Source organism: Hyla sarda, chromosome 4, assembly GCF_029499605.1.
Source record: "Hyla sarda isolate aHylSar1 chromosome 4, aHylSar1.hap1, whole genome shotgun sequence".
Taxonomy (NCBI): Eukaryota; Metazoa; Chordata; class Amphibia; order Anura; family Hylidae; genus Hyla; species Hyla sarda.
Genome location: NC_079192.1, coordinates 322,153,102 through 322,167,515, shown reverse-complemented (window position 1 = coordinate 322,167,515; position 14,414 = coordinate 322,153,102). Strand labels below are relative to the sequence as shown.

Sequence of the window (14,414 nt, the reverse complement as noted above, 5' to 3'; positions counted from 1 at the left end):
CTAACAACTAATCAACTTAACCAAGCCCATTTTGATCTTCTGGACGAGGCCAATTTTTTTTTTTTTGTGTTTTCGTTTTTTTCCTCCTCTCCTTCTAAAATCCATAACTTTTATATTTCCATCTACAGACCCATATAAGGGCTTTTTTTTTTTTTTTTTTTTTTTTTTTTTTTTTTTTTGCGTGACCAACTGTACTTTGTAATGAAATCTCTCATTTTACCAAAAAATGTATGGCAAACCCAAAGAAATATTTTTTAGGGAGGAAATTTAAATTAAAACCACAATTTTGCACACTTTGGAAGGTTTCGTTTTCACACTGTACACTTTACAGTAAAAATGATACGTGTTCTTTATTCTGTGGGTTAATTACATTCTATGGGTTGATTAAAATGATACCCATGGCTAGATACTTTTCTATTTTTGTACCGCTTAAAAAAAATCTAAAACTTTTTGTACAAAATCAGTAGAGATGAGTGAAGTTATAATGATTTGATACGAACCTTGCGGCTCGGCAGTTGCAGACTCAAGCCTGGATAAATGAGTTCAGCTTTCAGGTGCTGCGGTGGGCTGGAAAAGGTGGATACAGTCCTAGGAGAGAGTCTCCTAGGACTGTATCCACCTTTTCCATCCCACCGGAGCACCTGAAAGCTGAACTAATTTATGCAGGAAAAGTCATCAACTGCCCAACTGCAAGGTTCGTGATGAATCAAATCATTGTAACTTCGCTCATCTCTAAAAATCAGTAATCTAAAATGGCCCTATTTTGACCACCTATAACTTTTTCATTTTTTCGTATATGAGGTGATATGAGGGCTCCTTTTTTGCGCCGTCATCTGTACTTTTTAATGATACCACATTTGCATATATAAAACTTTTAGATCACTTTTTATACATTTTTTGGGGAATAAAATGTGACAAAAAAGCTGCATTTTTTGACTTTTTTTATTTTTTAAGTTTACGCCGTTCACTGTACAGGATCATTAACATTATACTTGTATACTATGATAGTTCGGACATTATGCACACAGCGATACCAAATAGGTTTATAAGATAAAAATATATATATATTTTTGAGCTTTTTGGTGGTAAAATGGGAAAAAGGGACAATTTTTGGTTTTTATTGGGGGAGGGGATTTTTCACTTTTACATTTTTCTCCTTTTTTTATTTATTTATTTTTACAATTTTTATGTCCCCATAGGGAACTATCAATAGCAATCAGTTGATTGCTAGTACTGTTCAGTGCTATGCATAGGACATAGCACTGATCAGTATTATCGGCTATCTTCTGCTCTGGTCTGCTCGATCTCAGACCAGAGCAGAAGACCCAAGGAGACGGCCGGAGGCAGATAAGGGAACCTCCGGCCGCCATTACAGATGATCGTATCCCCGCGGCAGCGCTGCGGGCGATCCAATCATCTATTTTAACATGCGCAGTGCCGAAGATGCCATGATCTGTATTGATCACGGCATCTCAGGGGTTAATGGTGGACATCTGCGCAATTGCGGATGTCTGCCATTAACGGCGGGTCCCCGACTGCTACCTGCAGTGTATGACTCGAACACCACTCCGATGCTCGCGGTCATACACAGGACGTAAATGTACGTCCTGGTGCACGAAGTACCACCGCACCAGGACGTACATTTACGTCCGTGGTCATTAAGGTGTTAAAACATAGGGCTTGTACACATCACAGTCATGTATAAGTCAACATCCTGTCAAGTTGAACATATAGATGCAAAAAAGTGAAGTATTGCAATGGAAATCCAACACAAAAATATCTGGAGCAGAGTAAGAATAATACATACAAATGAGTACATAGAAATTGTCCACACCCTATATATAGCAATCTATGGAATAATACAGTTTAGCCACTGTGGGCTATCCATACAAATGCTGCATAATAATGTATCAGGATTAGCTAGTAATATAACCCAGAACTGGTATATAGCCAGGTCTGAGAGTGCATAATGAAATACAATGATATTGGGGACAACATGTCTAAGTATTCAGTGAGAATCAATATGTAACCTACCCATGTGGGATAACGAACTCTGCAACCGACCCCTACGATCGTTTCGGTTTCCCTTTTTCAAGAGGTACTGACTATGTGAGTGGTGTGGTGGTTTATATGTGTTGCCATAATGATGTAAATTACCTACAGCGGTGTGGAGATTCCATCGGCGCCTGCGCCATGTCCCGCCGGAACAAAAGGCTGGCCCCACTTCCGGCGTCTACGTCAGCCTTTTGTTCCGGGGGCCAGCCTTTTGTTCCGGCGGGACATGGCGCAGGCGCCGATGGAATCTCCACACCGCTGTAGGTAATTTACATCATTATGGCAACACATATAAACCACCACACCACTCACATAGTCAGTACCTCTTGAAAAAGGGAAACCGAAACGATCGTAGGGGTCGGTTGCAGAGTTCGTTATCCCACATGGGTAGGTTACATATTGATTCTCACTGAATACTTAGACATGTTGTCCCCAATATCATTGTATTTCACTATGCACTCTCAGACCTGGCTATATACCAGTTCTGGGCTATATTACTAGCTAATCCTGATACATTATTATGCATCATTTGTATGGATAGCCCACAGTGGCTAAACTGTATTATTCCATAGATTGCTATATATAGGGTGTGGACAATTTCTATGTACTCATTTGTATGTATTATTCTTACTCTGCGCCAGATATTTTTGTGTTGGATTTCCATTGCAATACTTCACTTTTTTGCATCTATATGTTTTTTATGTAAAACATTTTCAATAAAGATTTATACGTTTATACTTAAGGTGGTGTTATAACTCCAATTTCTCTGTATACATTCATTTATGAAGTTCCCCTGTCCTTGACAGGATTAGCACACACTCCCTTATGGGTGCCATTGGGGCACATGGGAGTGTATGGTGTATTTTTTTAGGACTTTGGTATTCATCCTGTCAAGTTGGCCTGACTTTATTGGGCTACATGTAGTCAATTAGTGACTATGTTTTGGTTGCGTGTGTACGTTTACTTGGGGTGTAACTATGTTTGGAGTCCCACAAATTAAACGTACATGCTTAAAATGACCCAATTGTAATTGCTAGTTGACCATTAAATACTGTACAGACCAACAGCACTGCACATGAAATCAGTGTTGTGTTCCTTTGTCACTCCCAAAATTGCAGATGAAAATACATAGAAGGGGACAGCATGTACATGTAGAAAAAAATATTGCTTTTCTATTAGTATATCCTAAAAAGACCAAGCTAGTTAACCAATAAAGTTAATAGGGCAGTGTTTACACATGTATCCCTCCCAATCCTAGTTTGACAGAATGCTGATGCATACGTGACATGGAAGAGCAAATCATGATGTGAACAAGCCCCTATTCATAAATGATGTATGTAATGCTGTTTTCTCTATTCAGGACATGATTGAAAACTACGTCCACTGGAATGAAGATATTGGAGAGTGGCAGCTGGTAAGCCTTTAACCATAATGGGGAGTACTAGGTGTTACGTGCCCTATTAAGAAAACCTAACATGTTATTTTACTTCTCTTTGTAAGAAATGCGTTGCCTACACAGGAAACAATATGAGAAAGCAGACTCCTGTACCCGACAAGAAAGAAAAGGACGTAAGATGTTTCTTATATTTGCACAATAAGTTGCCTTACATTTTATGATGACATCTGTGAATTCTAAGCTCCCTATGTAGAGGGGTCTTGGAGATATATGGGCTTTCTCTGCAGGCTGTGTATACAGATGACTGACATCAATAAGATTTATGATTGCCATTAAGTTGTTAAGACTGTGGCCTGTCTTTTTTTACCATACAGTAAATTGGGCTGATTATTATTATACTTTATCCCCATTATTTAATGGTATTTTTATTTTATTCTGTTTTATAAAAATAAATGCACATTTCATTTCTTAACTTTTTTCTCTAATCTTATTTTTGCTGCATTATTCTCTAAGTAACTGTCACCTATTACAGGGGTTATCCAGGAAAAAAACTTTTTTTTTTATTTATCAACTGGCTCCAGAAAGTTAAACAGATTTGTAAATTACTTCTTTTAAAGAATCTTAATCCTTTCAGTACTTATGAGCTTCTGAAGTTAAGGTTGTTCTTTCCTGTCTAAGTAATCTCTGATGACACGTGTCTCAGGAATCGCCCAGTTTAGAAGAAAAATCCCCATAGCAAACCTCTTCTAAACTGGGCGGTTCCTGAGAAACGTGTCATCGTGAAACGTGTTTTTTTGCGCAAATTTTGATAGAATTCTTCATCACCTTTTCTACGGTTAATTCTACCATAGAGCATTTTCTACTGTAGAATCAATTTACTAACTGCGTTGTTTGTTTGTTTTTTGCGCAAAAAAATGCGCAAACGGCATTTTCTTGCGCAAATATACACCACCTCGGAGGACACGTACCAAAGTGTCTATTTTGGCACAGTAAGGACTGCTACTCCCATCATGGACAGACTCTGCCCATGATGGGAGTTGTAGTCCAGGGGCTGAGGTGCAGATCACACCGGGTCATTCTCTAGAAACCCGCTGCGATACGCATTTATTAACTGTAAAAGTCGGCAGTACATGCGGCTACATCGCGCTGCCACCGGCTTCTATATACACTGTCATAATTCATAATCCCCGTCGCCGGGAGCTCTGATTGGTGGATAGCTATTAAGCAATCAGAGCTCCCCTCTCCCGGCGAGGATTATGACTTATAAGAGCTGTATATAGGAGCCTGTGGGCAGCGCAGTGTAGACGCATGTGCCGCTGGCTTCTATAGTTAATAAATGCGGATCGCAGCAGGTTTCTGGAGAATGATCTGCTGCGATCTGCCCCTCTGCCCTTGGACTACTACTCCCATCATGGGACAGAGTCTGTCCCATGATGGGAGTAGTTGTAGTATCGCGGTGCTGCTGAGGGATGGCACTTGCACATCCCCCGGCTGCGGGACATTTAGAATTACTACTCCCATCATGAACAGACTCTGCCCATGATGGGAGTTGTAGTCCAGGGGCTGAGGTGCAGATCACACCGGGTCATTCTCCAGAGACCCGCTGCAATCCGCATTTATTAACTGTAAAAGTCGGCGGCACATGCGTCTACATCGCGCTGCCACCGGCTTCTATATACTCTGTCATAATTCATAATCCCCGCCGCCAGGAGATCAGAGCTCTGATTGGCCAATAGCTATTCGCCAATCAGAGCTCCCGTCTTCCGGCAGGGATTATGAATTATGACAGTGTACTGTATATAGGAGCCTTTGGCTGTCTGGGCATGCTGGCAGTTGAAGTTTTGCAACATCTGGAGGGCCGCAGTTTGGAGACCACTGTACAGTGGTCTCCAATCTGTGCTCTTCCAGATGTAGCAAAACTAGAACTCCCAGCATGCCCAGACAGTCCAGGCATGCTGGGAGTTGTAGTTCTGTAACATTGGCCCTTCAGATGTTGCCAAACTACAATTCCCAGCATGCTGAGAGTTGTAGTTTTGCAACATCTGGGGGTCTACGGTTTGGACACCACTACACAGTGGTCTCCAAACTGTTCTGCAGTTGTTGCAAAACTACAACTCTCAGCATGCCCTTCAGCTGCCTGGGCATGCTGGGAGTTGTAATTTTGCAACAACTGGAGGCACACTGGTTGGGAAACATTGTCTGTTTCCTAACTCAGTGTTTCCCTACCTGTGCGCCTCCAGCTGTTGCAAAACTATAACTCCCAGCATGCACTGACAAACCGTACATGCTGGGAGTTGTAGTTTTGCAACAGCTGTAGGTGCACGGGTTGGGAAACACTGAGTTAAGTAACAAACTCTCAAGTGTATTGCAACAAGTGTGCCTCCAACTGTTGCTTAACTACAGCCCCCATGATGGGAGTTGTAGTTTAGCAACAATTGGAGGCTCCCTGTTTAGGAACACGCTGCATTATATGCGCTCTTCCCAGGGGAGAGCACAAAAAATGTACTTACCCATATTTCATGTTTTTCTTTTCTTCTCATTTCAGATATGCGGAGTGCGGAGAACTACGTCAGATTCTGTGGACTGCGACGATGACCAGCGTGTTTTTTATTTATTTTTTATTTCAATAAAATGGTTAACGAGGGCTGTGGGGGAGTGTTTTTTTAAATACATTTTTTTTTCAATGTGTCCGTGTTTTTTATAATTGAGTTTTCAGGGTAAGTAGTGGAAGCTGTCTTATAGACGGAATCCATTACTATGCCAGGGCTTAGCGTTAAGCCCCAAAAACAGCTAGCGCTAACCCCCAATTATTACCCTGGTACCCAGCGCCACAGGGGTGCCGGGAAGAGCCGGTACCAACAGGCCCGGAGCGTCAAAAATGGCGCTCCTGGGCCTAGGCGGTAACAGGCTGGCGTTATTTAGGCTGGGGAGGGCCAGTAACAATGGTCCTCGCCCACCCTGGTAATGTCAGGCTGTTGCTGCTTGGTTGGTATCTGGCTGATACTGAAAATAGAGGGAACCCTTTGAGTTTTTTTTTTTTTTTTTTTTATAAATAAATTAAAAAAAGTGTGTGGTTCCCTTATTTTTTCAGTATCAGCCAGATACCAACCAAGCAGCAACAGCCTGATGTTACCAGGGTGGGCAAAGACCATTGTTACTGGCCCTCCCCAGCCTATATAACGCCAGCCTGTTACCACCTAGGCCCAGGAGCGCCATTTTTGATGCTCCGGGCCTGTTGGTACCTGCTCTTCCCGGCACCCCTGTGGCGGTGGGTACCGGGGTAATAATTGGAGGTTAGCGCTAGCTGTTTTGGGGGCTAATGCTAAGCCCCGGCTTAGTGATGGATTCTGTCTACAAGACGCCTTCCACTACTAAGCCTGAAAATTCAATTATAAAAAACACAACACATTGAAAAAAAAATTATTTAAAAAAACTCCCCCACAGCCCTCATTAACCCTTTTATTGACATTTAAAAAAAAAAAAACGCTGTTCATCGTTGCAATCCACCAAATCTGACATAGTCCTCCGCATTCACGTATCTAAATTTCAAAAGAAAAAAAAAACTCAAAGTTTAGTACATTTTTTTTTGGTTTACACACACCAGCAAAAACGCTAGTAAAGAAAAACTGACAAAACACAGAAAAAAGCTGGGACAGTTTTTCTGGCATTTTTGCTGATGGACAAAAAACCTCAATGGAATCCTGACCTCACAGCAATAGAACAAATTCCCTGTGTCCACTTTTCCTGTGAGGTAGAGAAGGAGTGTACGGTAGAGCGAGGAGGCGCTTTTCTATATTTGCACAAGTTTTATCAAAGGAGTGTACAGCCTTAGTAAATTCTGAGCAAGAGTGTACAATAGACAAGAGTGTAAAGGGGTAGAACTGTGTCTACAATAGACACATAATGATAATTCTCCCCATAAAGTGTAGCTTTTGACCATATATATTAACTATCAAATTTACCTTGAGGTCTGATATTTCCCTTTCTAAATTCAAAAATTAATACAATTTATTTATTAACCATTTGCTGGTTGACTAGTGGTAAATGTTTTTTTGTATAGCTCAATTATTGTATCTTACAAAAATCTCTGGCCTTGGAAGGTGCTTGATATTTGTGTCTACTGCTTAATGTTCCCTCAGCCCTTTGAAGTGGATTTGTCCCATGTATATTTGGCTTACACCGAAGAGAGTCTTCGTCAGTCCTTAATGAAGCTGGAAAGGCCTAGAACATCAAAAGGAAAAACAAGACCCAAGACAGGTCGGAGGTATGTGTCCCCCTCCTTATTGTGCATGAGACATGGAGTTGAAGATATCACACCTGTTTGTTCCCATTTTTTTCAATACTTTGCTCTTCGCTAGGGTACTCGGCATTCTTTAACCCCTTAAGGACTCAGGGTTTTTCCGTTTTTGCACTTTCGTTTTTTCTTCCTTACCTTTTAAAAATCATAACCCATTCAATTTTCCACCTAAAAATCCATATTATGGCTTATTTTTTGCATCGCCAATTCTACTTTGCAGTGACATTAGTCATTTTACCCAAAAATGCACGGCGAAACGGAAAAAAAAATCATTGTGCGACAAAATCGAAGAAAAAAAACGCCATTTTGTAACTTTTTGGGGCTTCTGTTTCTACGCAGTGCATATTTCGGTAAAAATTACGCCTTATCATTATTCTGTAGGTCCATACGGTTAAAATGATACCCTACTTATATAGGTTTGATTTTGTCGCACTTCTGGAAAAAATAACTACATGCAGGAAAATTTATACGTTTAAAAATGTAATCTTCTGACCCCTATAACTTTTTTAGTTTTCCACGTACAGGGCGGTATGAGGACTAATTTTTTGCGCCGTGATCTGAAGTTTTTATCGGTATGATTTTTGTTTTGATCGGACTTTTTGATCACTTTTTATTCATTTTTTAATGGTATAAAAAGTGACCAAAATACGCTTTTTTGGACTTTGGAATTTTTTTGCGCGCACGCCATTGACCGTGCGGTTTAATTAATGATATATTTTTATAGTTCGGACATTTACGCACGCGGCAATACCACATATGTTTATTTATTTATTTTTTTTACACTGTGTTTTTTTAATGGGAAAAGGGGGTGATTCAAACTTTTATTAGGGAAGGGGTTAAATGACCTTTATTAACACTTTTTTTTTTACATTTTTTTGCAGTGTTATAGGTCCCATAGGGACCTATAACACTGCACACACTGATCTTCTACACAGATCACAGGCGTGTATTAACACGCCTGTGATCAGTGTTATCGGCGCTTGACTGCTCCTGCCTGGATCTCGGGCACGGAGCAGTCATTCGCCTATCGGACACCGAGGAGGCAGGTAAGGGCCCTCCCGGTGTCCGGTCAGCTGTTGGAGACACCGCGATTTCACCGCGGCGGTCCCGAACAGCCCGACTGAGCAGCCGGGTCACTTTCAGTTTTGCTTTAGAAGCGGCGGTCAGCTTTGACCACCGCTTCTAAAGGGTTAATACCACACATCGGCGCGATCGGCGATGTGTGGTATTAGCCGCGGGTCCCGGCCGTTGATTAGCGCCGGGACTGACGCGATATGATGTGGGATCGCGGCGCGATCCCGCTTCATATCGCGGGAGCCGGCGCAGGACGTAACTATACGTCCTGCGTTGTTAAGGGGTTAATGGGTGTTTAAAGGGTACCTTTCATCAAAAAAAACTTTTGATATGTTATAGATGAATGTATGCAGAATAACTTTCCAATAGCATGTATGACAATCCGTCTTGGGGATTAGCTCTGGGATCGTCCTGGACCACGCCACAGGATGCGTTTCTTCTCAATAAACCAGCAAACAAATGCTTATAATGCAAATCTGGCACCTTGCCAGTTTTATTAGACAGGTTGCAGGGAAAGAAATAAACAAAAAAGCAGGAACAAAACAAAATCCTAGACCGTCTGGTCACTGACTAAACAGATCTGCTTGTCCTGACTAACAACCGCTGAGCTTCCCTCAGCCGGTTAAACATATGTCCCCTGCAACCTTCTACTCACAATTCATGTCACTCTCTTTGAGCCAATCATAGCTCGGGCTGTGTACACCTCAGCAGGCTCTGTTTCTTCCCTACAGCCCACATGCTGTCACCTAGGAAGAGCCCAGATTAGGCTGGGTTCACACTACGTTGTGTCCCATACGGGAGCGCATACGGCAGGGGGGAGCTAAAAGCTCGCGCTCCCGTATGTCACCGTATGCGCTCCCGTATGTCATTCATTTCAATGAGCCGACCGGAGTGAAACGTTCGGTCCGGTCGGCTCATTTTTGCGCCGTATGCGCTTTTACAACCGGACCTAAAACTGTGGTCAACCACAGTTTTAGGTCCGGTTGTAAAAGCGCATATGGCGCAAAAATGAGCCGACCGGACCGAACGTTTCACTCCGGTCGGCTCATTGAAATGAATGACATACGGGAGCGCATACGGTGACATACGGGAGCGCGAGCTTTTAGCTCCCCCCTGCCGTATGCGCTCCCGTATGGGACAAAACGTAGTGTGAACCCAGCCTTAGACTGAGTCTCCATCTCATATACACACCTCCCTTTCCTCCTGCCTCATTACTTAAGAAGCAGGTGAGAGCTTCTGCAGGGTTAGCCAAGGAAATACACCCTTTCCTTGCCACACTGCCACACATGTTATTAAAAAAATATGCTTCTTTCTATTTAATTTTTCACTTTGAAAAAACCACTAGGGGTCTCCCTACCAGTCCTGGCCGCAAGCCTTTTTTTTTTTTTCAGACTCATACTGGAGTTCTAAATCTTAGACTGCAGCCGGGACACAGACAAGCTCAGCACTGCTCCTTGTCTTGTCTGTGCTCTGTGTTAGGCCAACTAATGCACAGGATTGCCCTTCCCAGTGCCCAGAAGAAGCAGTGGGTGTAGCTTCACATCTCAAAAATGGAACATAGGGGAAGCACATAGATGTATGTAGATGGCATAACTTAACTATTAAAGTTCTATTAATAATTTTAGGATAAAGTGGCCAATTTCTTTTATCTTGGAATTACCAACTCAGATTTAAAAAATGTAAATAAACTTAGTATGTTTGTTTTATTAATTCCTTCTAATCGTTCTCCTGAGATTTACCTAAACTTTCTGCTTATTTTAATATTTCTGTACATTTTAGACAACATAAAGATGTATCACATGATAAAATGTATCCAATTCTACCAAATTTAATCAGTCTTTTCCCTTTTCTTCCTGTAGGAAGCGCTCAGCAAAACCAGAAGCAGTTATTGACTCATTGCTACAATAGCATTTTTCTGCCCTGGACAATGAAGAACGCTGTGTACTGGCGGAATGATGGCCTGAAGTCGTTGACCTGTATAAACTGCAAGGAGGCAGATTGTAATGGATGCCCTGTTAAGGCCTTGTATGATAATCTACGTGAAACCTGTGTCTCATTGTAGTTTGGCACGCTTCAGTAACATAGGTCCATGGCTTTATAAGTTTCATTTGCTTACATTTCATTAACATTTCATCCTGGGAAATGGATGTAATGTAACAACGCCCAACCCAGGACATTATGTAAGGCTCCTACTAAATGTAAACGCTTTTTGCCCTTGCGTTCTCTATGCAACTGTGCATTCTGTAGAGTATGAAAAGGCTGGTCTATTCCTGTGTTTACCCTATTCAAAATAGAAATGGGCAAGCTGTGTCTCCATATGAGCATGCTGATGCTTGTAGTTTGTCTAAATTTTGAGAACCACCTACAAAAAAAGCATTTGTTTAGCCTAGGTGTCTACAGCTCTACAATTTGGTTTTCTTGCCCAAAGTGAAAAATGAGCATTGAGAGGTGGTTATATTGTTCTTTTTCCATAAGTGATTGACTCCCTAACAAATAAATATTTGCCCTTACTATAGTCTACTCTGTCTGTCTGGACATTATATATATATATATATATATATATATATATATATATATATATATATATATATATATACGCAAAATCATCGGTAGTTGCAGTACTCCTAACTACTATTTATTTATATATATATATATATATATACACACACACATATATAATGTACAGACAGAGTAGACAATAGTAAGGGCAAATATAAATTTTTTTAAGGAGTCTAAAGTAATCACTTATGAGCAACTACAGTAAGTAATTAATGTATCTTCTATTTAATAATAGTTGTTGGACAAAAGCTCATTAAACGGTACCTATCACAAAAAAAAACTGTTCTCAACTACCTCAGGCTATGTTCCCTAACTACTCCTAACACCTCTCCTTCCCTTAGAAAAAAATAAAATAAAATTCAGAGCTTTAAAAAGCTCTGTATCATAACTTTCTTCTTGCTCACATAGTGCGATTTCCTAGCAGGAGAAAGTGGGAGTTTCCCAGCAGGAATGACATCACTGAAGCCTGATGGGGGACCACTTCTGCCCTCACATGTTGCAGTGCTGTGATGATTAAAAGACCTCAAGCTCTGTGCATGTTTCGGTCTGTGCAGCTTTCTGTGAGAATCTGTGGAGTTTTCACTTTCTGTGCAACTGACAATCAAGCTCAGTGCAGAGAAGCACTTCCTGGGTTTGGTCTCCTGCCAGGTCGGGGGGTAGACTGAACTCGCTGTATTAATTGTGGCAAGGAACAGAACAGAGCCACCTAGTGGATGGTGAATGGGAAAGTGTCTGCTAATTACCCAACGCTATATTAAAAGTTTTATTTGGTGAAAGGTATTCTTTAAGTTATATCAGCTGTCTCTTGCAGTCGCCCCATACACATGCACACTTGGCTTGGTCAAGCATGCACACTGAATGGGTAGAATGGAGAAAGCCGCTTCAAGATGCCTCTGGCAGCGGCATTTGTATCAGAGAACTACAGGATCACACATACTAAAATACAGCATGCCCATTCTCTCCCCTAACATATGATGTAAGGGGAGAATTGGGAGGTCCCACATATACACATTAAATGGCATGTTGACACTGCTTAATTTAATGGGCTATACATACTACAATATTATTGTATCTTACACACTAAGGCCCAGATTTATCAAACTGTGTGAGAGAGAAAGTGAGACCCCCCACGATCTCCCTGCAGCACCTGTATTCTATGCGGAGCTGCATCTCCAGTTTAGGAAATCTACGGGTGACTGGAGGCGTGACGTACCACCAGGCCCCCTTGTGATGTCACGTCCCCTCCATTAGTGTCTATGGGAGGGGGCGTGGCAGGCATGGAGGGGGCCTGGAGTTACGTCACGTCTCCAGTCCCAGAAACCCGGAGGTTTTCGAAACTGGAGACGCAGCTCTGCATAGAATGCGGGTGCTACAGGGAGATCACGGGGGTCCCTGCGGCAGGACCCCCCCCCCCCCCTGCGATCAGACATCTTCTCCTTTGATAAGATGTTTTTGCCCGGAAAACCTCTTTAACATGGAACTTATGTGGGCAACGTTGCACTCTGGGTTAGCGTGTCCCCATCAGATGAAGAAGTTTCCTACTATATTGTCATTTTGCCCATAGGATGTTATTTCACAGCAGGACAGGTTCCTTATCTTTACCACTTCTACTTTATATTTATTTAATGTATATTTGTGTGGATACTTTGTGCCCTAATGTACAGTTTGTTTTTAGTTGTATTATTATTGTGAAATAGCTTAAACTAACTTATGTCCATTTTATACTACACATTTCACTATGTTCCCATTGCCTACTGGCGTGACGGTTTGTTACATGTAGCGTATTATGAACCACAGGGTTGTACGCCACTATAGCAAATTATTCTTGATTTGCTTTGGAAATAGAAAAGAGAAGAAATAGGGTCCAGCTATGTTCTGGATATATGGGGTAAGGTCCAATGATGAGCTCCACTGACTTTTCAGTTATGTCATATATAGTATTGCATTGTGTACTATAAATCACACAGCCTATTTGTGAACACATGGTTAAGCTAAACCAAGTACTGTATTTAGGAGAATGTCCTAACCATTGCTGTTTTCAGAGACGTTTCACCTGGAGCGGTTTTGTCATATTTAGACATTTCCTGATATATTTCATACATGTATACATAGCCAGAGATAGGGCAATATATCCTGTAGCACTCAATGATAATCTTTCTGTGCATGCCTTATTAAAGTTTTAGGAAATGTGCTGCGCACTTGCACTGTATGATCTCTTCTGTTTTGTACTTTTGGTATGAACAAGCAAGAGCAAAAGGGGTAAAGGACATGTGCAAACGTGAATATTCGGCTGCTTACCATAGTATGGCAGTACTAGCTTTCGTAAGAGCTGATATCTTGTGTTTTGCGCAGAGCACTGATTTTATTCATCTTTGATCAGTCATTTTCCATCAAAATAGTTGCTTGACATCCTAGTTACTTTTTTATAGGTTTTAGACAATACATTCTATCTTATTCAGCTACTATGACTATCATTATCTAATTTCTAACTTCTCCGTGTGAGTTTGACTTTCTTTTAAATAAATTCTACTTGTATTAAAAAACTGTATTGTGGATTATTGAGATGCTAAATGTAAAAAGAGTCTTTAAAGGGGTGTTCCGGCATTATATATCTTCTCCCCTATCCAAAGGATAGGGGATAAGATGTATGATCGCAGGGGTCCCGCCGCTGTGGACCCCCGCGATCTCGGTGCAGCCCCTGGCATTCTGTGCCGGGCACTGCCTCTGATACAAGGACGTGACGTCACGCCACACCCCTCCATTCATGCCTATGGGAGGGGGCGTGAATGGATGGACATGTACTTTCAATATGTTTTGGGGATCCTGCTGGCTTTAAAGAAACAGAAAAGGATTGAAAGACTGAAAGTACACTACTTGAAATACAGCTGGAAATATGGCTCACCCAGAAACTTCTGGAACATTGGGTATTTGTAAATTATAAAAAAATCGAGAATAAGAAGAATGTTTTAAACAGGATATAAGTGATGAGACTAAGCAGTATGATCACATTCCGCAACCTTTAGTGCCATAAAT

At 41.4% G+C, this 14,414-nt stretch overlaps 1 protein-coding gene across 1 annotated transcript in view; it reads left to right on the top strand.

The window, feature by feature from the left end:
• Positions 1–13,924, top strand: part of KIF3A (kinesin family member 3A) — an 83,127-nt gene extending 69,203 nt beyond the window's left edge. The window contains exons 14-17 of the mRNA XM_056574945.1: positions 3,416–3,469; positions 3,556–3,624; positions 7,591–7,715; positions 10,682–13,924. Coding sequence (XP_056430920.1) covers positions 3,416–3,469; positions 3,556–3,624; positions 7,591–7,715; positions 10,682–10,730 — 297 coding nt within the window. The 3' untranslated portion in view covers positions 10,731–13,924. The remainder of the gene's footprint in view (positions 1–3,415; positions 3,470–3,555; positions 3,625–7,590; positions 7,716–10,681) is intronic.
• Positions 13,925–14,414: the final 490 nt, after the last annotated feature.